Source organism: Thamnophis sirtalis, unplaced genomic scaffold, assembly GCF_051295495.1.
Source record: "Thamnophis sirtalis isolate CommonGarterSnake01/CBP01778 unplaced genomic scaffold, rThaSir2_p1.2 scaffold_7, whole genome shotgun sequence".
In the NCBI taxonomy this organism is placed as follows: domain Eukaryota; kingdom Metazoa; phylum Chordata; class Lepidosauria; order Squamata; family Natricidae; genus Thamnophis; species Thamnophis sirtalis.
The window spans coordinates 77,479,785-77,503,806 of record NW_028261387.1 but is presented as its reverse complement, the minus strand read 5'-3'; the positions used below and the strand labels follow the sequence as shown (position 1 = coordinate 77,503,806).

The 24,022-nt window shown below is 38.4% G+C and overlaps 1 protein-coding gene across 2 annotated transcripts in view; it reads right to left on the bottom strand.

The window, feature by feature from the left end:
* Positions 1-1,511: 1,511 nt before the first annotated feature.
* The window catches only part of PTPN1 (protein tyrosine phosphatase non-receptor type 1), a 100,523-nt gene continuing 78,012 nt past the window's right edge, over positions 1,512-24,022 (bottom strand). Inside the window, exons 4-9 of one of the 2 annotated variants that reach the window (XM_087720459.1) lie at positions 21,206-21,304; positions 15,471-15,608; positions 14,907-15,116; positions 9,221-9,382; positions 6,805-7,040; positions 1,512-5,588 (exon numbers count right to left, since the gene is read on the bottom strand). In XM_087720459.1, the coding sequence (XP_087576585.1) occupies positions 5,399-5,588; positions 6,805-7,040; positions 9,221-9,382; positions 14,907-15,116; positions 15,471-15,608; positions 21,206-21,304 (1,035 nt within the window). In that variant the 3' untranslated portion in view covers positions 1,512-5,398. The remainder of the gene's footprint in view (positions 5,589-6,804; positions 7,041-9,220; positions 9,383-14,906; positions 15,117-15,470; positions 15,609-21,205; positions 21,305-24,022) is intronic. The other variant, XM_087720460.1, reaches the window with a different exon arrangement.

The window sequence follows — 24,022 nt, the reverse complement described above, 5'->3', positions numbered from 1 at the left end:
AGGAGGTAAGGACGCATGCACGCGCTGCGCACGTTCATGTAGTGGATGCCAGGCCCCGTTGCAACCGTATTGGTTGCAACGGGATCTGGAACTCACCACTGCTTCCCATTCTAAGGCTCCTTCAGAAGGAGTGACAAAGAACCATTTTTAAAGGGCTTCTAGTGGTTGCCTGAAATATGTTTTGATAATTTTTTCATTGATCTTGGCAACACCTGGTGGTACGGAGTAAACAGGCATTAAAGCTTTGAATGCACAGTATGATTTTCCTTTGACTGATGGTTGACCATTCCAAATGTACAGTAGGTTTTCATCACTTAATCAAAATACTTTTATACAATATATTTTGCTCTGTATTTTACAGTATTTATTGCTAAGGCTAGTTTGAATATTCAGTTTTTTAAAAAGATTTTATTAAAATATCTGAAAAGGATTTTCATTTTCAAGTGGTCATTTACATAACATTCAACAATAAAATGAAATGAGTGTTTCAGGGACGAGTCCATTTCATTTGGGTAAATGTTTGACTTTGAAGGTGTTGGAGAAGAGACACAAATTAACGTAGAGGGAAAGTTGCAATTGATGGAAACTATTGCATGATCTGGGCAGGCCATAATACGCTCATATGCAACTCAATTTTGTGTGTGTGTGTGTGTGTGTATAGCTGTGCGTGTGTGTGAGTGTGTGTGTATGTTCCAGCATAACTCTGGAATGCCTTGAACAATTTCAACCAAACTTGGTAGAGATGACTTACTCTCTGGAAAGAAATAGTGCGGGGATAAGACACCCCCAACACCCCTTGGGATGTGTGTTGTTAAGATATACCCTATTGTGCCTTAAAATGGCTTCTACCGTATTGCCGTAAAATGGCTTCTGTTGTATAGTGCAGTGGAGTTGCCATGGTAATGGTTTCACAGTACCCCACAAGGAGGCTCCATCTGGTAAAGGGGAAAATCTAACATTAGAAATTATGTTTTGTCCAGGATTATTTTTGAGGACAAATGTATGGATTAGGATAAATACCCAGGCAACGCCGGTTTATCAGCTAGTTATCGATACAAATTCTATTGACTATCTTTCTCTACAGTCCGCTACTAGGTTGTTTCTTCAGCAAGAGCCTCCTTTGTGAAAAGGTGAAATTTTTTACAAACTTTCCTAATTTCTGCCTCTTGATAAACAAGAATTGTGTGCCCCCTCTCCCCCGCCATGTCTTTCCTTTTTGCAATATAAAGGATGAATGTAAAATCTTTTTCACCAATTAAAGTATTTATTAGTGTGTGAGATTAGGAGATTGCTAATCTCTCACCACAGCAAAGGGGATAAGCCCCCATCCTCATCAAGCATAGAATCTTTCCCCACAAGTGCCTACCAATTTATGAGAACTGGCTAGCCTGCAATTTCAAGGTAAAATGATTAAAATTTCCCATGAAAGACTAAAACATGGTTCCATGAAGAGCTTCTGCTGCTGCCATTGAAAGAAAAAAAAAAGGACATAGAGAAAAATCAGACAAGTGTTTCTTTACAAAAGAATTTTATTGTTGCAGCTAAAATGAGAACTGAAAATTTGTATGGGAAGTTGAAAAACTGTACAGTTTTACTGAAACGGTAAGGTCATTGCGGCGCCTTACGCAAGAGACGATATACCTGAAAACGTATTATACCAAAACATTTAGCTTGTTTTTTATTTTATTTTATCTCTTTTCTTAAAAAAAGTTTTCTATGGCAATTGGTAAAAAAAGAAAGACCTGATGAGTAAATATTTTGCTTAAGGCATATAGCAGAGCAGCTCACTAACTTTCTAACAAGTTTAAACATGGATATTTCTTTTCCTTCCCCCTCCCAAACCCCGCCCAAGAATAGGTTAACCAATACATCCACTTTGAAATGCTACTGTATATACACACCCCAAACTACTACATTACATGTACAAGGACATCAAAACAAAATGCTTACAGTTCAGCATGACAAGCCGTATCCACACCTCGCTGAGCTTTATCGGGGCTTTCTACTGTATTTTCTTACAGTACTTCTATTCCACCCTTCTTATGCTGGTCTAGGACCATTAAAAAAAAAAAGGATTTGATTGGATACAGCATTTCTTTTGATCAAAATGACCAAGGCAAATAGTGATGCTGGCGGACTGGAGAGAAACATGGTAATCAGAAGAGATTTCTTGGCTGTCTTGGGACAACAACAAAAAAGGAAATTTAGTTCTCCCTGACAGATTAAATATAAGTACAATCACGTTGCTGTGGAGATACATTCTGAAGTTGACCATGTCGTTGTGGAAGAGATAATACAATTCTTTCATCAAAGAGGTTTGGTGTTTTTTTTTAAAAAAAAAACTAAAATCCCTTTATTTATTTTCAATGAAAAGAAGAGATTTTCAATTCTAGTTTCATTCTGGTGATCTTTTGTAAATAACTGTTTCCTTCGGACTCTCAGAGGACAATTTAACGTATCTTGGCAGAGGGGCGTCTCTGGGGAATAAAAATGGTTAAAACGGTACCTGCGCCCGTATGGTTGAACCTATCTCCCCCTTTTTTACATATGTCACACACATCAAAAGGGGGCGGGCCTTCCATTGATTGGTTGTGGCTGCCATCTTGACATTTTTGCCCCTTCTTGCTTAATGCCCCTATCTTGGCACTTCATGTTTCAGAAATTTGCCATAGAAAGCTAGGGTGCATGTGTGTGTGTGTGAGAGAGAGAGGTGTGAATATGGCTTTGTACACACTCTGGAATGTTTGTACTATAGTTACTGGATTGAAATGAGTGCTATACAACTGGTTTAGGTGGTGTACATAGAAAAACTGCCAAATAATAGGCAAGATACAGGCAACCAGGCTTCTTTTTAAAGAGAACACACACACTTACCAATCTTTGAGCTGAATGAAAACACTTCAGCGACACCCTTGGAATCACAGCCATTTAAATAATCAGATCATGCAAGTATAATTGGGCACATCAGAAAGCAGAAATATAAAAAATTATGTTCACCTTTTAAGCACAAGGATTTCAATCAGGACACTTTCAGGAGACTTTATACATGCATTTGAATAAAAATGTGATACAAATGCGTCTGAATAATATTCTACTGGATGACGGAACGTGGAAGGGACAAAGCAATCACATACTGAGTAGCAAAATACATAGATGAGCCATTATATATTATGCCATTTTCTATAGTCATGTCAATATTTTCACGTTTCCAATATTATTACTAAGTATTGACTGCTTAACAAAATTCCTCTTTCTCATAGGTAAGGCTGTGAGTTTCCCAGGACTACCTATGAATGTATTATTGTTGTTTTGAAAAGAAAAAAAAACCCACCTTGATACTAGCCTCATTTCGAAATTGTTCTTTCAACTCCACCTTTTCTTCCTTCCCCTTCTCCAAGACCTTTCTTTAACATCTCATTTGTTTAAAGAAGAAAAAGCTAACTTTGGTCAGAATTGAGGAGTAAAATAAATATGGAGTGAGAACCCTGATATATCACAGATTTTTAAAAAGAGATGATACTTAAGTGCTATAATAGGTAGAATATAGAACTTCCAAATAACTTGCACTGTAGATTGGGTGTCATTATGTTAATGGAACAGCTGTAATTTCAGTACACTTTCTCCTCTGTAACCAGGTTCCCTTTTGTTATTTATATTGCTTATAAAGAGGGGAAAGGGGATAGATTATCAACATCAGCCTACTTACCCAGTCGTAATATTTATGAACAACAAAACACATGATTGGTCAATTTTTACTCTTTTCTTAGCAGCTACAGTCAGCCAAGCTAAGCTGTACCTAAAATAATAAAAATAAAATACAAACAAGTTCTCTCTTCAACTTCATGTGGAACAAAAGGATTTGTTCTGAGTTAGGGTGCAAACTTCCTCTTCAGCAGAGGCAGAAGGCTCACGGATAAAGCCACCAATCTTACGCACCTGAATTAACAGTCAGAACCATGGAGTTCATTCAAGGAGGCGTTAAGATTGCAGCCTTAAACCTGGCTCCTAAACAGCATGATCTTTCAGCCAAATAAAAGCTAATCTTGGAATCTTTGTTCTAAAAACAAACACTGAAAATCATCAACACAGTGGTTTGTAACAGGAAAAGATCGAGAGAAGAGCTGGCCCAGCACTGAGGTTGTGCTGAGAAACATTGCACTGATCTTTACCATGAGGAGGGTTGCATGTGTGTTAAGAGAGTGATGATGATGGTTTTAAAATGGCTCCTCTTCTATTCTGGATACGCCATGGGACATTCTTCACATGGTAAGTCTAGAATGAGATCACATTTTACATTCCATAGGATGGCAAAGCTTACACGCTGGTCCTTTTCTAAAGCAAAGGTCTTGATATCAATGCTGGTGGACATTCCCTTACATTTCCTTTCCCCTTCTCCATAAGGATAGGAAACTATATACAAAGGTAAAATGTTTTTTTTTTTTTTAGGAAGGTCGATCGTGCAATACAATGGGCATGTACACAGAAATAAAGAGTGCAAGAGATGATTGACAACATAGCAATGAGCACTGATGGTGAGTGGGGAGAGGAATCACTCATTTTGTCCCAAAAGGAGCGAGAATATTGTAGCATTGACCTGTTGGGATGCCCTGAGAAAAAGCGGTGCCCGTTTATAGCATGTTACTGAAGCAAGAACCTTACTTGAGAAAAATAAAATACATCCCATATTATTTGCACTGCCAAAAAACCCAGGGTGCAATCCAATGGAGCATGTCCAGTCTCCAGTCATTCACTGGAGCTCCTGAGCAACATCCAAATCTATTAAGAGGCTATGCATAAGTGGTTCTTTAGACTGAGCCATCAGTCCTTAAAAAGGCAAAGAGTGAAAAGCTTCCTCTCTCTCTCTCTCTCTCAAAAAAACAACCCTGTACATTCTTCAGGGGTGTGTATCTGTGTATACAGTGGTTGTTGAAAGGAATACCATCGTGTATTGGGTTACAAATGCTAGGGGAACATAAGCAATTTTCACTTGTGCCTAGTTCCTTTTTTCTGAAAAAACCACCAAAAGAACAACAGAAGTACCCCCCTGGCTTTAAAATATTAAAAAAAAACAGCAATGTGTTGTAAACTCTTATTATTCCATTAAAAAATAAGGAAAAAATGAAAAAAAACCACAAGACTTATTTGGCATATTCTCTGCTTACTCCTGAATATCTTAAGGCCCTGAGATTAGAATATTATGTTCTTGGGACCTAGGGCTAAATCCTAAACCCTAGTGCATCAACTTTCTCTTTAAACCCTAACCAAAGTTCCAACTTCTCTAACATGCCATACATTTCCACTTGGATAAGGCTTAGTTGCCCTTTTAGCTTTCTTGTACAGAAACAAATGAAACACCACGAATGTTACTGGTATTCTGATACCACCAGCGTGATGTCCATCAATGAAAATATACTCTGTAACAGAGGTATGCACCCGCTGTCAGGACAGTGAACATGCAGATGTTGACCAGGAATGGTTTCCAAGTTGTCATCATGCTCTCTTCATCCTCTTCTTCTGGCTTCAACATTTCATCATTGCATGGTGAAGCATCAACAGTTCTCTTCCTAAGCGTACTGTCTGGGCTGGTGCTGCAGAACAAACATGATGAGATTAGAAGAATTCTTTGGTGTGTGGCGTGATTAGTGAGGCTCAATTTGAAAAGTAAATGGACTTTCCTTAGCATGATTCCAATACTGTGGTTCTGTCATTTTAATCATTAAATGACTTCTGAATAAAAATAGCTAAATTAAAGCAGGAAAAATAGGAAAGGGGCCCTGTAGATATAAAAAGCAATAGTGACATCTAGTGTTAAAATACATTTCATTTCTCCTTTATGTTTCTGATAACCATTCTCACTCAATTTCTGGGTAAAGTTTTCATAAATGGAGCTGGAGAACTTTAAAGTGGCAAGGTGTCTCTCTGAAATTTTGCAACTGTTTTAAAGGATCTGAAGTAGAACCACATAGGATCATTAGTTCCATAATTATTTTTTATATATCCCACTTTCTCCAAGAGTAATAAACTTGCATAAAATTTACGGTTTCAACCGGACAATATTTAAGTCCAATTAAAAATGTTTTATTCCATTGAAATTTTAATAAATGTTAAACAAAACACTCTCCTTCATTTTCAGCCATTGCATAAAGGAAATAACAATATTCTGAAACTGTAAGACAAATAATTCTTCCTTCAAACTCATATGCTAATGTTATTATCATGGGTTGTTTTTTTAGCAGCATTACTTCAAAATCTAAGAGACTGGTTTGGACAAAACTCAACAGCACTTTTTTCTGTGGCTGTTGATAAAAATAGGATCGGCAACATGATCGCCAATGTCCGACGAAAGATATGGCACAAGAAGAAGTGTTACTTCAGAAGGCAAGTAAGAAAAACATTAGCTTCTTCCAGAGCTACTCTTTTGACTTATAAAAATCATACTTTAATGTCCTTCATTAGGTACCTAAAGTAGCTCAGGTGTAGTAGGATGGCGTTTAACTCACAAATGGCAATATTATATTATCCATACTTCAGTTTAAAGCATTTGAATTTAAAGCATTTAAAGGCTTCTTTTTCCAGAGAATAATGCAACTTGCCTCAAAAGTGACTCAACTTTCAAATGACTACTTTTATTTTATATGCTGACATATGTCATTATACGAAAGAGAATTATATTTTCAGTGTACTTTACTGAACACTATGGGGAAAAAAGAGCAGGGGCCACAAACTGGTGGGAATATGCTATAAGCAGAGACAATTTGTTGAGACTCTACAAGAAATGCTTATAATAGCCCTTGGCAACATTACCTCTCCATGCCCTGCTGCTCAGAGGAACAAGCTCTGCCATCCAGAACACTGGTTTCCAAAGCGCTGGCAGCATACTTGATTTCTTCCTCAGCCCTTGGATGCTTTGAAGAAACTTCCATATCACCATACACCCTTCCATTATTCATTTCAGAGGTTCTTTTGGGTGGCCTTGGAGGAGGAGGAGTATGTTCTGGTGGTGGATCCAAGTCTTCATTCGAGAGTTCTTTCCATTGCTCCTTCAATAAGAAGGATGAATTGATTAACGTATCCAAAATGATCATTAATTCCCCTAATCCCTGGAAATGTATATATGTATATATATCGTACTGTATTTTTCTGAGTATAAGACGCACCAAGATTTTGAAGAAGCAAATTAAAAAAAAAAAGTTTTTTCAATCTGCAAGCCTCACGAAAACGGGCCCGGTTTTTGTAAAAAAAAAAAAAAAAAAAGGTCTGTTTTTCGCTCATTTTTGCCCTCCCCAGCCTCCAGGAACACACTTCAAGCCTCCTAAAGGCTATGCATGGTCATTTTTGCAAAGGGGTGGGGGTTCGTGAGGCAAAAAATGCTGTATTCAGTGTATAAGACGCACCCAGATTTTCACCCTCTTTTTGGGGGGAAAAAGGACAAAACCCAGCCTGAAGATGGTGAGTGAGACTTCACTGAAATGTTGCCAAGACAATCTCAATCTTACAAGGGAAAAGACCTGAATACAACAAGACCAGTATATCTACAACTGTGAAAATCTACGAATATATATATATATATGTATATGTGTATATGTGTATATATATGAGCCTGTGGCCTAATGGCTAAGATCTCTGCCTAGTGTGCCTAGTATGCCATATAGCCCAGGTTCAAATCCCAGTAAGGGTATGGCTAGCTGATGAGAGCTAAATAGCTTGAAATAGATCTATACTAGTCTCCCTTTATTTATTTATCAGCACAAATAAACACACACACACACACACACACACACATATATATGTGTGTGTGTGTGTGTGTACGTACATATATGTATGTACGTATGTATGTGTGTGTCTATGTATGTATGTATATATGTATAGGCTAATTTTTTTGTTATTGTTATTATTGCTTTATGTTGTTTTTGAGGGGCCATGATTCTGCTTTGTGTTTTGTAGTTTTGATTGTAAGCCTTCCAGAGTTGTTGGGAGTCAGACAACCTACAAATTGCATTGAAACAAAACCAACATATGAAGAATTGGGGCATGTTTTGACCTGTCTTTGTAACAATGGTTCCCTGAATTTGTAAACTGTGAACAAGGAATTGCCTTTCTAATCAGAATCTCATAAGGCATTTCATATAATCCTAAACAAGTTCTTCATTGCAATAGCAGCTGCTCATTCTTGACCAATCACTTTCTTGTTCTACTACAATAATATATCACTATTTGTCATTAATGTCCTGCCACTTTCTACAGAAGATAAATCGACTGATTCCCATGAAAATAAACTGACATTAAATCTGATAAATGTTCATGGTGAAAAAGTGGGCATCAGGAAGAATATCTCAACCTCCAGGGAGAACCCATTCTAACATTTTTTGTTAAAATGAAGGACTATGATAACAGATTTCAATGTGAAACAGCTAAGTTGTAACTTATTAAGAGGTTCAAAGTCAACTTCCTATGGCACAAAAAGGGATAATAACTTCTTGCCATTCTACAACTGTTAAATCATATCTCTAATAGAAAAGCATTTCTCATATGCTAATTAATAATATCATAATCATTACTAACTGACTGATCATGAATCTGAGCAAAACTACTAGTAATTCCCACAAATATATGTCATAATAAACACTGTCTGTCTGTCTGTCTGTCTGTCTGTCTGTCTGTCTGTCTGTCTGTCTGTCTTCCTTCCTTCCTTCCTTCCTTCCTTCCTTCCTTCCTTCCTTCCTTCCTTCCTTCCTTCCTTCCTTCCTTCTGGCTTCAACATTTCATCATTGCACGGTGAAGCCATGGTCACCTCATGGCTGCTTCTGTGTTGCAATATTTTCAGGGAGGGCTTATTTTCGGGGGAGGATTTTTTTAACGCATATGCTCAAAAGCCTGATTTGGCTTATTATCTGGGAAGGTCTTATTTTCGGGGAAACATGGTACCTATCTCCCTACCTCCCTATCATCTACCGACATTTCATCCATCGATCCATCTATCATCTGTCTACCTTTCTTCTTCTCTCCCTCCCTCCCTATCATCTATCACCTTTGCAAAGGCTCTGTATTATTTGTTATCTTTGTTTATTAATTATGTTGACTAGCATGCAAAAAAAAAAAAAAAAGATCATGGACCATTCCTTTTTAATACAATCACTGCACTGGAATTCTTCTACATACTACAACCTAAGACGGACTATAAAGAATGAATGAAATTGAAGACAATATGTACTGAACTCACTTGTACTGAAGAATCGCCCATAATAAATTTGGCTCCCTCTGTCACAGCCAAGTATGAGAAGCGAAGTTGGTCTGCTGTTTGTATAAGCCCCATTCGGTATTTCCTCATTTCTAAAAGAACCTGTTTAATGTCAACAGAAGAAGGATCTTTCCTTTTGTCCATCTGCACAAAGAGAAATGACACTCAGTAAACTATCTTACCGTGTTCCTCAGAATTCACAGGGGCTTTTAAAATGAAACAAAGCATATGATGTAAAAAAAAATCATCTATAAAAAAAAAAGTTCACGAAAGCAGGAATAATGAGAAATCAGCAGTTATGCACCAAACCAGAAAAATAATTCTTGAGAACAATCACATGCAACTCAACAAGAATTTGATCCCATAAAAGCAGTACAGTACTGCAAATTTTCATTGGCAGAGCAGTTGTAAAACACTGATATTAAGAGTACTCAAATCTCCTAAAATGACAAGATATTCAATAAAAACACAAAGACAGCACATCATATTATAGCTGAATTTCTGTGAACTTCACCCCATGATAATATAATATTAGGGGGGCTCAAAGAATCTTATTTCTTACCACAACATATTAAAAATGACTCTTGCTCTGGAAATGCTTGCAGTTATCATGCTTAGTTCCAATGCCCAACAATAGATAAGGAATTACAATGCCCTCAGGCCCCTTAGAAACAGTCAGTTTTATTTGCTGTCTTTTATATCAGCCCAGAAGATAAGTTCTATGTTTGTAAATCACATTTCAGAATTTATTACTTCACAATAAAATGTTCTTAAAATTAAAATCCATTACTTTTAGGCTAAAATATTTTATAGCAATAAATATTATGTCTATAAAGCCCAACCTTGAGTCACTATGTGAGATGGGAGTTTCTAAGTAAGTAGGAAGGTAGGTAGGTAGATGATAGAGACAGATAGGTAGGTAGGTAGGTAGGTAGATAGATGATAGATAGATAGATAGATAGATAGATAGATAGATAGATAGATAGATAGATAGATAGAAGATAGATAGATGCTTTCAAACTGCTAGGTTGGCAGAAGCTGGGACAAGTAATAGGAGTTCACCCGGTTATGCGACACTAGGGATTCCAACGGCCGAACTGCCAATCTTTTGATCGACAAGCTCAGCGTCTTAGCCACTGAGCCACCATGCCCCAGTTAGATAGATAGATTTAAACTGCCAAAATTGTAAAATTTTCTAAGTAGGTAGCTAGCTAGGTAGAAGAGAGAGAGAGAGAGAGAGGGAGGGAGGGAGGGAGGGAGTTATAGATAGATAGATAGATAGATAGATAGATAGATAGATAGATAGATAGATGATAGATAGATAGATAGACAGACAGACAGACAGACAGATAGAATGAGATACAACAATGAAAAGGTGATACGTTATCATGCTTTTTCTGGTATCAGAAAATAGGTGATCCACCCCAAGAATTAAAGGAAGTTTGAGAATACCAATCTTGGTAAAGCCATACAAGGGACAAATTTGCAGAATTATAGAAATTCAACTGCAGGGAAACATTATATACTGATGGCACTTGAGCCCAGTTAGATTGGCACTCATGTATCAGAATTATGTTTGCCAATGTGGGAGAGAAGATTGTCAAAAAATATTGCCTTTCGTATCTCATGTTTGAGATAAAATTTCTGGTAGATAAGTATCACCGCTAAATAAAGAATGGAAAACTCCCCAGTGTTAGCTCTCTTCCAAGTCCTCCTACGCTGCTTCACTGGTGTGTGTGTGTGTGTGTCTGTGTGTGTGTGTGTCTGTGTGTGTGTAGGGGAATGTTCCAGGAAGAGATGAGTGAAGAACACTGAAAGTGTTTGCCAAGAATATATATTCCCAGCAGGGTCACCCAGCTAAAGCAAGCAGACAGAGATTAAGGAAGATACTGGAGGCAGATCAACATTTTCGTGACAATGCCAAAAGCATCAATTCGTACTGCGTGGGAGAAGGCAATGGTAAACCACTCCTGTATTTTTACCAAGAAAATCACATGGATGTCATGTATGTTCATTACTTATTTATTTACTTATTCAACTGGTGTGCCGGCCATCTAGCTAGGGGGCGATGCTAGGCATCTTACAATCATTAAAACCAATTTTAAAAAAACAACAAAACATCAAATAATAACATTACTGACACTGCAGTTACGATTAGAGCAGCGAAATAATGCTGTTTCGCCACTTTTACCTCCATAAGATAGGCTTTAATAGTAGCTCTAAGTCATGCCTGGTTGGATTCAGCCCTCATTTTCCTCCAGGGGGCACTCTAAGGTAAAGGTTCCCCTTGAATGTGCTAGTTGTTCCCTACTCTAGGGTGAGGGGCTCATCTCCATTTCAAAGCCGAAGATCCAGCAGTGTCCAAAGACGTCTCCGTGGTCATATGGCTGGCATGACTAAACACCGAAGGCGCACGGAACGCTGTTACCTTCCCACCAAAGGTGGTTCCTATTTTTCTATTTGCATTTTTACATGCTTTTGAACTGCTAGGTTGGCAGAAGCTGGGACAAGTAATGGGAGCTCACTTCATTACGCAGCACTAGGGATTCGAACTGCCGATCTTTCTGATCGACGAGCTCAGTGTATTAGCCACTGAGCCACCGTGTCCCATGGGAGCACTCTAGGCATCTCTTAGCCATTTTTGGAACCCACAGCTCCTCCTGTGAAAAAAGGAGAGTATCTGGAGCGATGGGTTAAAAGAGTCACAATCAAATCCAAAGCCTTGGTTGCCCTTTGGTTCCAGGACATAACCAGAGCCTCAGCAGATAGCAATAGCAATAGCAATAGCAGTAGACTTATATACCGCTTCATAGGCCTTTCAGGCCTCTCTAAGCGGTTTACAGAGAGTCAGCATATTGCCCCCAACAATCTGGGTCCTCATTTTACCCACCTCGGAAGGATGGAAGGCTGAGTCAACCCTGAGCCGGTGAGATTTGAACCGCTGACCTGCTGATCTAGCAGTAGCCTGCAGTGCTGCTTTTAACCACTGCGCCACCTTGGTGTGCAGTAAATCCCCCGGATATTCCTAAATTCCTTCTGGAATCAGGTTCATTAGTCTGACTTTTTAGTCTATTTAAAAAAAATATTTTCCATTATCTTTTTTATAGATATTTTGAATTTATGTTATTTAGTTACTTGATAATGTAAAAAAGGTAAAATTAGTCACCAAACATAAGGTGGGGAAAACATTAAGGGAATACAGTGGAGGAAATTTACAACTTAATACACCACCTCTGCCCAGTAGCTGACATTGAGTCTGGGTTGCCGAACCTGTAGGGACCACTGGCTGGCCACGGCCCCAAACCGGTCATCCTGTTCGCCGCTCGCTCATCCTGTCCCACCCAGTCTCTGCTTTCCACCGTCCCAGCCTGCTTCCTCATCTCCCTTCCCTGCGGCCCGCAGCCCTGCCATCTTGGCTGACTTCCACACGGCCTTCCTGGCATCCCCATGGCCAGCTTGCGAAAGCAGGCAAGCGGAAGGCCACATGGAAGGCGGACTGGGTGGATCTTCGGGGCTGGGAGGTGTTGGGTTTGGCTTGGCGATGGGGGGTCAGGCTGGTCAGGTGCTGATCATCGGAACCTTTTTTAAAATTTTTAAAGCATTTTTTACTAGTTAAAAATGCTTTAAAAAGTAAAAAAATAAGTTGGCCATGCCCACCCAGTCACATTACCCCCCACCAAGCCACAGAACCGGCGGTAGAAAAATTTCACTGACTCTGCTTCTCCCCAAAGCACTGAAAGTATAATGCTTATTACTTCTGCTAATACTGTTGCAGCTGTGCCGTTTAGTCACACCCTACAATAAACCACAAAATGGTTATTTGTAAACCCGGCCAACCAAGATGTATTAAGTAAATGATGCTTAAGCCAAAAATGGCTTCATGCAACTGTGAACCTAGCCAAGTTCATCCCTACAGCCACAAGGATTAGAAATTAGAAATTTACTAAGAGAAGGGCAATACTAAACTTTCAAGGATACAGAGATCTAAGGTCCCTGCTTTTAGACATGTAATCATATCAGCATGGAATACATTGTGATCAGAAATGCATCTAAGGAACGTATTAGGCAAAATGCAATTACATGCTTAGCATTGTAATTCTCTTGTTGTTGCGAGGGTTGTTGCTGAGATGTTTTTTCAAAAGTTGAAGGATGTACTTCCAAATAAGTCCTATGGACTTAGGATAGCATGGATTTCCCACCAGTCTTTTAAATAGGCTGGTACTTAGATGTAGGAGGGCATTGGAGAGTCCCGGAGAGCTGTTCATGAATTATTTGAAAGCAGATTTAAATTTAAGGCGACAAAAGTAAAAAAGAAGATAATGTCAAGCATTGCCTGAATCAAGAGAAACACTGTGATTGGAACAAGAGAGGAACAGGGTTGGGAAAGAAAGGGTGGTAAGAATTGGCAAGCAGAAGTCAATATTTCTCTTTATTTAATACTAGCTGGAAACCCATGCTCCGCTATGAAACTATGTGATCGGGCTTGATAAATCGATACAGCTTGAAAATTACAAGTAGTTACAATCGGCCTCTCCTCTCCCCTTCTCTCCCTCAGGCTTGCCCCACAGAGGCCTCTCCTATCTTATCCCCTTCTCTCCCTCAGCCTAACGCCTTAGCATCAGAGCGTTTTTCAGTGGGGAAGGGGAGTAGAATGTTTAAACTCCCGGCCCGCAAGCCAAATGAGTCACATGCTGGCCAAGCCCACACCCAAGTGGTAGTTGGAACAGAATTCTTTTCAGATGCGGAGGGGGAGTAGAACGTCTAACTCCTTAGCACCAGAGCATGTTAATAATAATATAAGAAATTGTTGTGGCCCAGCAGGAGCCGTTGAAGCTGCCACCAGACTCCGACAGCGAGGGGCCCTATGAGTCGGCCCTGGAGGATGTGGAGGACCTGGCAGGGCGCAGAGAGACTGGTTGGCCACCAGGTGGGGCCTGAGCCTTGGGCCAGTGGGGAGGAGACAAGGGAGAGTGATCCAGAAACCAGCAGTGAGTTGTTCCTGGATGCACGCCATCGAAGAGCTACTCGGCATCAGGAGCAATTACGCAATTACAGGAGGTAATTGCACTCAGCTGATGGTCATTAGGCTCCTCTCCAGACTATAAAAAAGACTGCTTGTGACACGCCCTTCTTGCAGAAGTCAACGGATTGACTAAAGAGAACGTAACTAACTTGGTAGGCTGGATTGCTGCCAAGGTTTGTCTGAATTGCTGCCAAGGTTTGTCGGACTTGCTGCCAAGGTCCTTATCTTTTTATTTGCTTGGCTTTCAGCCATCGAAATTCTAGTCTTGTTATAAAGGACATTCTAATTAAGCTCATCTCGGCTTTCATTACTGGACGGAGGAGGGGATCAGAACAAGAAATAATGATGATCTGATGGTCATTTCAAAGAATCCTTTGTTATCGAGCACCTAGAAGCCAAAAGGAACATACATGCTGAATTTCAAGTTTGTAGGCTTTACCATTCTGGAGATTTCATGATGCTGTGTCTAACTTGGGCTCAATATCAATTCCTACTGCATTCAGCAGCCTTTACTGCAGAAGCATAATGGTGATCAAAACAAAAGCAAAATTGCAAAAGTCCCTGGAAAGGTATTTTGCCCTGAGCCCAGTTGAATCAACCGGATAACCAACCCAAATTCCTGCTGTGCCTACCAGCCATTCTTACCAAGAGAAGACAAGTATCAACCAGACAAAAAGTTCCTGATCTTCCAATTCCAGCACTGCAATGCACTACAATGGGGCCATGCTCAGGATTCAGGCTCCCCGATTCTCTCACTTTGAACAGGAAGTTGAGGAATGAAGCTGGAGATTCCGGGACTCCAAAGTCAGGCCACGTTGTGTAATGAAAATGCAGAATTTCCCGTGTTTCGTGTGTCTGTAAAGGGTGAAGTAAATTAATAAATTAAAGAGGAAAAATGGACTTCTCTTGCAATTTGGAACTGGGAAGCATCCTGTTAAGTTTTGGAAAACCCCTAACAAATGCAAAGTTGCAGGAAGTTAACAGGAGGATAGTGATCGTGCCATTCCCAGCAGACATCATAGAATAATAATCCTGGAAATGAGCAATATTCAAAATTAAAATGAAATGCTATCCAAAACCAAATTTAAGACTTTTAATATCAACTATGGAAATTCTTAAAGCATTGATGCTAAACATCAGCCATTTTAATAAAGAGAATCAACACTGCAAAACACAGCACATCGATTACTTTTTTTAAATCATACTCACTATGAGGTTCTTCAGTTCTAATCGTCGGACTGTATAATAGGATTTTACATCTTCTGATATTAAGGTCAATGTGAAGTTTGTATCTTCAAAAAACATTACTTTCTCCTCTTTTTGTGGCCAATATTGTGCACATTTTATCTGGAGGATAGAAAGCAGAACAAGACTTATATGCAAATTATTTAACAAAGAGAAATATAGAATGAATACAGCTAAACATAAATACGCTCACCAAATCATCGATATATATATGACAGTCAAAGAACACCATTGTAAGATTATACTTTCAATCTGCATAGCTCTGCACAGATGGGTACATTTATATGCATGTTCATTTAGACATACATAGAAACAAACCGAGATGTAACTACTTAAACTCAAGAAAAATTCCAATAATTTTTCCTTAAAAGGTAAAGATTCCCCTTGCACATATTTCCTACTCGTTCCCGACTCTAGGGGGCGGTGCTCATCTCCGTTTCAAAGCCAAAGAGCCAGCGCTATCCGAAGACGTATCTGTGGTCATGTGGCTGGCATGACTAAACACCAAAGGCGCACGGGAACGCTGTTACCTTCTCACCAAAGGTGGTTCTATTTTTCTACTTGCATTTTTACATGTTTTACAAACTGTTAGGTTGCAGAAACTGAGACAAGTAACGGGAGCTCTCTCCATTATGCGGCACTAGGGATTCGAACTGCTGACCTTTCTGATTGACAAGCTCAGCTTCTTAACCACTGGGCCACCACGACCCAATTTTTTCTTAACATTGTGCAACTACTTAGCGCACCACTGCTATATCAATAATTTGGCTCGACAATAGATTCTGAAGTTTCTGGATCTACTTTGGGATTACAAAATATGTCAATAAGACATATAAGCCAACAAAATTATCCAAGTGATTTAATGGACGATCCTTGGAGAATAGTTGGATGTTCACCTGGACAACCCCAGGCACAAAGTTTTAATAGCAATTCAAATGAAAAAGTTGCAATAGAGACAGCCAGGATACCTGGTTTCAAAATGACTTCGTATGAAGTCATTCTGATGGCATATGGGATAGCTTAAAGACTACAATAGTTTATTGTAAAAGCAGTCTGAGCTGCTCGTTACCTAAGCTTTTGACTAATCATACTAATTTTCAAAGAAATTATCTTCCAGGAAATCCAAGAAATGCATCATTAGGATATGTACATGCTAGAATTATCTATCTAATCCTGGAAAATAGGGAGTCTTATTAGAAATTTCTGGAATTAGGTTGCACTAAGTAGCATGCATTTTTGTCACAAAAAATACGCCCTTGCTAAATGTTATTCTGCAGAAGACAAAATAATTTCTCTGGCTACGATTATAACTCAGCAGGAGTTAAGAAGGAAATGTTCACTGCTCATGGATTTTTAGTGCTCTATTTTCAGAGCAAGAACCTTATTCTTTCTTCCTTTGTTTCTACCATCTAACAAAGACATTAATTATTATACTCATTAAATACCAATGAAAAATAATTAAGCGTGGGATGATTATACTGAAGGTCTTTTATGGAACAGAATCAAATGGGATTCACAAAAGAAATGCTTTCAAAAAGTTGATTCATTATTAGAGGGAACAACATTTTTCTTCCTTTCAACCTGAACAGCACGGTTCAGCTGGATATAGTAGGAAATTATAACCGCCTGTGAACTTATTTTTCCTTACAACATATGAGAGAATTCGCTGCATGTATGATTTTTGTACCTCATGGTGACAAATAATGATTCCTATCCATTGAGTGTCCCACCCCACCATTTGTTTAGTGGCGTTAACAGCCTGCTCCAAAGAGTTCTCTATAATTTTATACTTTGTTCCAAGTTACCAGTAGTGGTGAAAAGTACATAAAGATCATTGGGGCAATGTTGAAGTCAGAGCACTTTTCTTTTAGATATCTTTCACTACTTGTATTACTACAGAAAGGACGAGTATATCCGAGGGATTGTCTCTTGCCGGACACATCCACCCCACCCACTAAAGCAGAGAGGCAAGGAATGCTGCAGGTTCTGTTCCCTAAGGAGATACATCTGGCAGGACCTAGAAGAAGGGCCTTCTCCATAAGGGCTCCCTCCCTTTGGAACAACATATGAGTTGTGGTGGTGCAGTGGTTAGAATGCAGTACTGCAGGCTACTTCTGCTGCCTGCCGGCTACCTGAAATTTGGCAGTTCAAATCTCACCAGGCTCAAGATTGACTCAGCCTTCCATCCTTCCAAGGTGGGTACAACGAGGACCCAAATTGTTGGGGGAAATATGCTGACTTTGTAAACAACTTAGAGAGGGCTGTAAAGTGCTAAGTGCTATTGCTATCCCTGAAGAAATTAAACTGACAACCAATTTGACAGTCTTTCATAAGGCCCTGATGTTTTGCCCATCAAATGTCTATTTAATTGTGTGTTGTCACTGTGGGTGGGTGGGTGGTTTTATATATATATATAATATTTTGTGTGTGTGTGTGTGTGTGTGTGTGTGTGTGTATCTTTGGTTATTCGGGTATTCTCCCGCGTAAAATTGGAAGTGTCTTGGCGACGTTTCGATGAAGTCTCATTCGTCAGCAATGTGAGATCTCAGCTGTTTCTTCCTTTTAACATTGCTCCTGGAAGCACGAAGCAAACAAGCCTGAAGATGACGAATGAGACTTCGTTGAAACGTCGCCAAGACACTTCCAATTTTACACAGGAGAAAACCTGAATAACCAAAGACCTACATACTAACACCCGCAAAAACGTATATATATATTATATATTTGTTTTCTGACGTTTTCGCGGGTGTTAGTATGTAGGTCTCTAGTTATTCGGGTTTTCTCCCGCGTAGAATTGGAGATGTCTTGCCAAGACATCTCCAATTCTACGCAGGAGAAAACCCGAATAACTAGAGACCTATATATATATATTTAAAGTCACAACTCCTGGTAAGCCCCAATTATGGGAGGAAGCCAACTGCCTCCACTATCTGTCAATCGGCTTGTCACAAGAGTCCATCATGACAGAAACCCAATAGACTATATTGGCTAGCTGGTGAGAGCTAAATAGCTTGAAATAGATCTATACTAGTCTCCCTTTATTTATTTATCAGCACAAATATAACACACACACACACACACACACACACACTCTGTGCTTTTATTGTTTGCAAACGAACAAGTTCCTGTGATTTTGGGGGGCAAGATTTCAGAAGTGGTTTACTATTACTTTCTTTCTAGGGCTGAGAGAGATTGATTGTCCAAGATCACCCAGCTGGCTTCCTGTCAAAAGCACTTGAACTCATGATCTCCCATGTCTAGCTCTATACTTTAACCACTTCATCAAACTGGCTCTTTAAAGAATCATGTAGGTTGAGGGAATTCTTTCCTACACTTCAGAAGGAATCTGGTTCATCGTCTACTTTAAAGAGGTCCAGAGATGCAACATTCCAAGAACACCACCGAGGTCATTCTTTTGAAATGGCAAACCAACCAATGTTTGAAGGAAAACGACTGGTAGTCCTAGATGTTTTCAGGATGAAGCCCAGCACCATACATGATGATTTTAGGAACACCTATACTAATTGACTTGCATGACAACTAAGTGGCTCACTCATGAATTTAATCTTGTCCCCCAAGCTTTTAGTATAAATTGTGACATGTTCTGCACAATTTTTAACATATTTATAATATGTGTTTGCCATTTTAAAAAAAAAAATGTAGTAGTGTTTTGAAGTTTGGGTATTTGTACGACTTCATGAAATGTTAGGCAATCAGCTTCACGAATCATTTCTGCTAATAAAAAGTATCTGCCAATTTTTTAATCTGGAAATGTACAGGTATGGGCTGGATTGTGTGCAGTGAAGTTAACCAAACATGCTCTACCATTAACTGGCTTTTCTGCAAGTGTCTTGAACAATTTTCAGACTGTTTAGAAATTATGTAATTGGCCATTTGCATACGGATACTAATATCTGAGATATAAAATTCCATTATGCAATAAACAATAAGCGTATAAAATGTATTTAATCTTGAACTATTTTTTTTTCTTTAGAAAGATTATCTATAGGCAGGCATTCAATATGAAAAATATGGGGAGATGATGACCATTAGGAAAAGGAATGCGAAGAAAGTTATCATCAGCTATGCAATACACCTTCTGAATTTATTTAAAAGGGAGCATTTTCCTTATCAACTTAAGGAATCTTTGCATGCCTGTGCATATTTGCTGCATGGTCATTTCAGGCAACTATAACATAGTCAACATTTTCAATTACTATGTCTTGCAGTGAGAAGAGAGGCATTTCAGAACAGAAGATAAATTGTCTTTAAAGAACATAGAAAGTTGCCATATGGCATCAATTTTTACTTTACTCTAGGTATGAGGTAAAGGTTCCCCTCATACATATGTGCTAATCATTCCTGCCTGTAGGGGGCAGTGCTTATCTTCATTTCAAAGCAGAAGAGCCAGTGCTATCCAAAGACGTCTCTGTGGTCATTGGCCAGCATGACTAAACACCGAAGGTGCACGGAGCACTATTACCTTCCTACCAAAGTGGTCCCTATTTTTCTACTTGTATTTTTTATATGCTTTCAAACTGTTAGCTTGGCAGAAGTTGGGACAAATAATGGGAGCTCACTCTGTTACGTGGCACTAGGGATTCAAACCACTGAACTGCTGATCTTTTTGACTGACAAGCTCAGCGTCTTAGCCGCTAAGCCACTACGTCCCCTTCAATATAGTCTATTGCACATTAATTGGTAGTGGCTCTTCTGTAATTTCAGATGGCTCTTCTATCCTTTAGGACAGTTAGGGATTGAATAGCTGCTTTCATTATTACTGTTCTTATTGAACGATTTCTAGAATGAGCTTTTGAAAAATGCCACTGTTCCTTGGATTTATGACACTGAAAGCTATTGCTCCTCATAATACTTACTTCTACTTGAAGTAAGCTTTCATACAGACCTAAAAAGAGTCTATCGAAAACACATGCTACTGAGAACTTCCAGTGCCAAGTACCATCAAACTGCATGTCAGATATTGGCTTCCATACTAAAAAGTAGGTGGTGAACATTCTTGGCTTGAAATCTCCTTTCCCAAGAGGTCTTATACACAACTGCTATAAACATTAAAATAAAGCTCCTGAAAGAGGATGAACTATGTCAAATAATTCTTTGTAAGGTCTTGATTTTCATTACATAATGAAAGAAGACTATAAAAGAGCTAGTTCAGTTTGTTGCATCCTAGTTACATTAGTCAGTTCCGTAGAGTCTTAATATATTTCAAGTGACTAGAAAAGCAGAAACGATGCCTCACTATGAAAATCAATTAGATCAAACACTTCTTTGCTAGCGCAAAGCAATAATATTTAGGTACATTTACATGAACCAAAATAAACACATGCAAATAGTGATTTTGGGGAAAGGCTTAAAATATAGTATTTGCTGAAAATTTGGTGCTGGTGATTAAGAAACTTTTTTTTTAATGCTGCACTGAATTTTTAGGCAGCTTTGCTTTAAAAAACAAGGCTACTGAACATAATTGAGTTTACAGGGCAAACTTAAAGATTGAAAGATATTATTGTATTTTCATTCTGCTTAAAGAACGCTTCTTTTACTTTAGAAAAATTCTTTGTGGGGTGATTTTTTTAAAAAAAATATTTTTCCTAGATTAGAAACATTAGACTATTTAAATTTTTAAAATGTACATATATTACATACCCAGGATCCCAAAGGAGTTAAAAATTATATATACTTACTGATCCCTTTTCCATCACTCTGTTAAGCATGACAACACCACGGCTTTTCTGTTCCCAAATCATCTCCCAAAAGTGACCACAAGTATTTGGAAGCGGTCCCTGAAAAAGATACTGAACTTTCAAGAAAGAGCAGTATTCATAGGGCACAAATTTCTGAGTACTATGATCAAACAATACTTATTAAGTATAATCTTTATTGTCATTGTACTTAAATACAATGAAATTGGTATTGAGTTATTCTAAATACGACACCTTGTGGCTTCCATTTCTAGGTATGTAAAATCCGGCATCCAGATTCGGCCAATTTAGAAGCACAACAAACAAGCAATTGCAAGCTAGTTAGCTTTGTTTTGAAGTTGCCAGATTGTAATATTTAACCATGCCTAGGTCAAAGCTTTTTGTACAAATAGACAAGAATATTTAAGCCTATCTTTCAGAAGGAATCACAGAATAACAGAATTGGACGAGACTGCTCAAGCAGGAGAGTATATCATTTCAGAGAAATGGTTGTCCAATCTCTTCTTAAAAACCTTCACTATTGAAGCACCCACAATGTCTGAAGGCAAGGAAGATGGGACAGGAAAGTTCTTAAGGCAAAAAGTTCACTCAGCAGGATAACCTCTATTCCGTAGTTAGTGCAGAGGTCTTCAAACTTGGCAACTTAAAGACTTGTGGACTTCAAATATTGAAGACTTGAAGTCCACAAGTCTTAAAGTTGCCAAGTTTGGGGACCCCTAAGTTAGTGTAACTTCCGATTTGCTGGGATGAGCAATCATTAAAACACATGAGTAGGAAGTTCAATAATTTTTAACTGTTCTTGGCCTGACCAAGAAAATCAGGGACAGTTTACTTTTCCTACTAGATGTTTACCCCATCACTTTTAAGGTAATCCTCTCCTAAGTCAAAGGCTCTTGTTTTTCCATCAAATTAAGCTACACTGCACTGTGCCTAAGTATACAAAATTGATCAAAATTTAAACAATAGCAAAAAAACCAACGATAAGTCTTGTTCCTGTAAGCCTGGTATGTTCTGTAACCCTTACATTGAAAATACACAACAGATTACAGAAAATGGTTGTAATTCATTTGATTAATTTACAAATAACACTTAGAATGTCAAATGTATGTCGAGAATAACTTGCACATATGTCCAAGTGTACTATCATCTATCTATCTATCTATCTATCTATCTATCTATCTATCTATCTATCTATCTATCTATCTATCTATCTATCTATCTAACTATCTATCTATCTATCTATCTATCTATCTATCTATCTATCTATCTATCTATCTATCAATCAATCAATCATCTATCTATCTATATCTATACTGGCCTATGACTGTAATAAAGATTTGATCACTCACAAAAGTGATCCATTGCTCTCACTGGTTATAATATAATATAATACACTGATTTGCTTTTCTCTCACTTATTGTCCTATCTACCATCTTCCCTCTTAAACAAAATCAGGAGCAAGCAACTTAGTATCAATGAGAACTTTGGGGCTAAAACTCAAATCGTTGCAGCTTAATGGGATGATGGAAATTGTGGACTCAAATAGTGCTGACCAGATTCTACCAAGGCTCCTGCCATTCAGTTGAAGAATCTGAATTATTATGGGTGACCTAACTTACTGTACAAAGGATCTCCAGCTAAATGTTAGTTTTATGAGATAGCATTTTGGTGCTGATTCTTGAACTTTAAAATGTTGCCTATAGAGATATTTTTATAAAGATTCTGTACTGAAATTTTCATGCTCTTACATTTAATAATATATGAAACTAAATAACAGCTTCCTCAATTTGTGCCCAGTGGCTTCTTAGTATTTTGAGATATCTGCTATATAATACAGATTTCTTTAAAAAAAACAACAACCAGAAGATAAACCCTATGTTAATCATCTTCAACAGCTCAGATCCAATAAATTAAAGAAAAAGTGCTGAAGCAGAGCCAAATGAATAGATGAATAATTTAAAGTACCTAAGGGGACAAGATTTTATCAAAGGAAGCAGCTTTGGAAAGAGAAAATGATGTGATCAACAACCAACAGGAAGGGTGTGGCACACCACTTCCTACAGCGTGCTATTTCAGGAGTAGATGGCTTGATTCTGTCTTAATAACAATAGGCCATATGCTAGATTAGCATTCCGAAGATTAGTGTCCTCCAGATGTGTTGGATCTAAAGGCCCTTAATCCCTAGACAACATTGTCCTAAGAGTTATCCAAGAAGTCTTCCCCAGGTATTGCCCGTACTGCCAGAAAACATGTAATTCTGAGAGCTAATGAGAAAAGGATTAGCAGTTTAAGGTCAATTCTTTTAGCTAGAACTCCCTACTTCCATGCTAGTTAAACTATAAAGTGTGGAAATATGTGACCACATTTTAAGAGCTTAGCAACTCATATTTACGGCCATTTGCAGTGTTTCATGGCCATGAGACTGGCATTTACAATGTTTTTTTACTAAAACCTGGCATTTATTCTCAATTTTCAGCAAACATGCCCCACTGCGAACAATAAATTTGCTTAAACAACCATGGCATTAACAACTGCCACAAAAAAGACTGTAAAATTGGGACAATCACATGATTACAACTGTCATAACATTATAACAGGTAGACCCCATTATGACTATAAGTTGAAGACTACCTATATCAGCAACTAATGTCCTTAAGGCTTTAATCTAGCCATATCATAAAGACTATTAGCATTCTAAAAGATATCCAACTCTTCCTTAGTAAAGTTTTGTCCTATCTGACTTGAAGGACTTTGCTGTCAATCATGATATAATGATTTTCTATCCATGCAGTGTCTTGG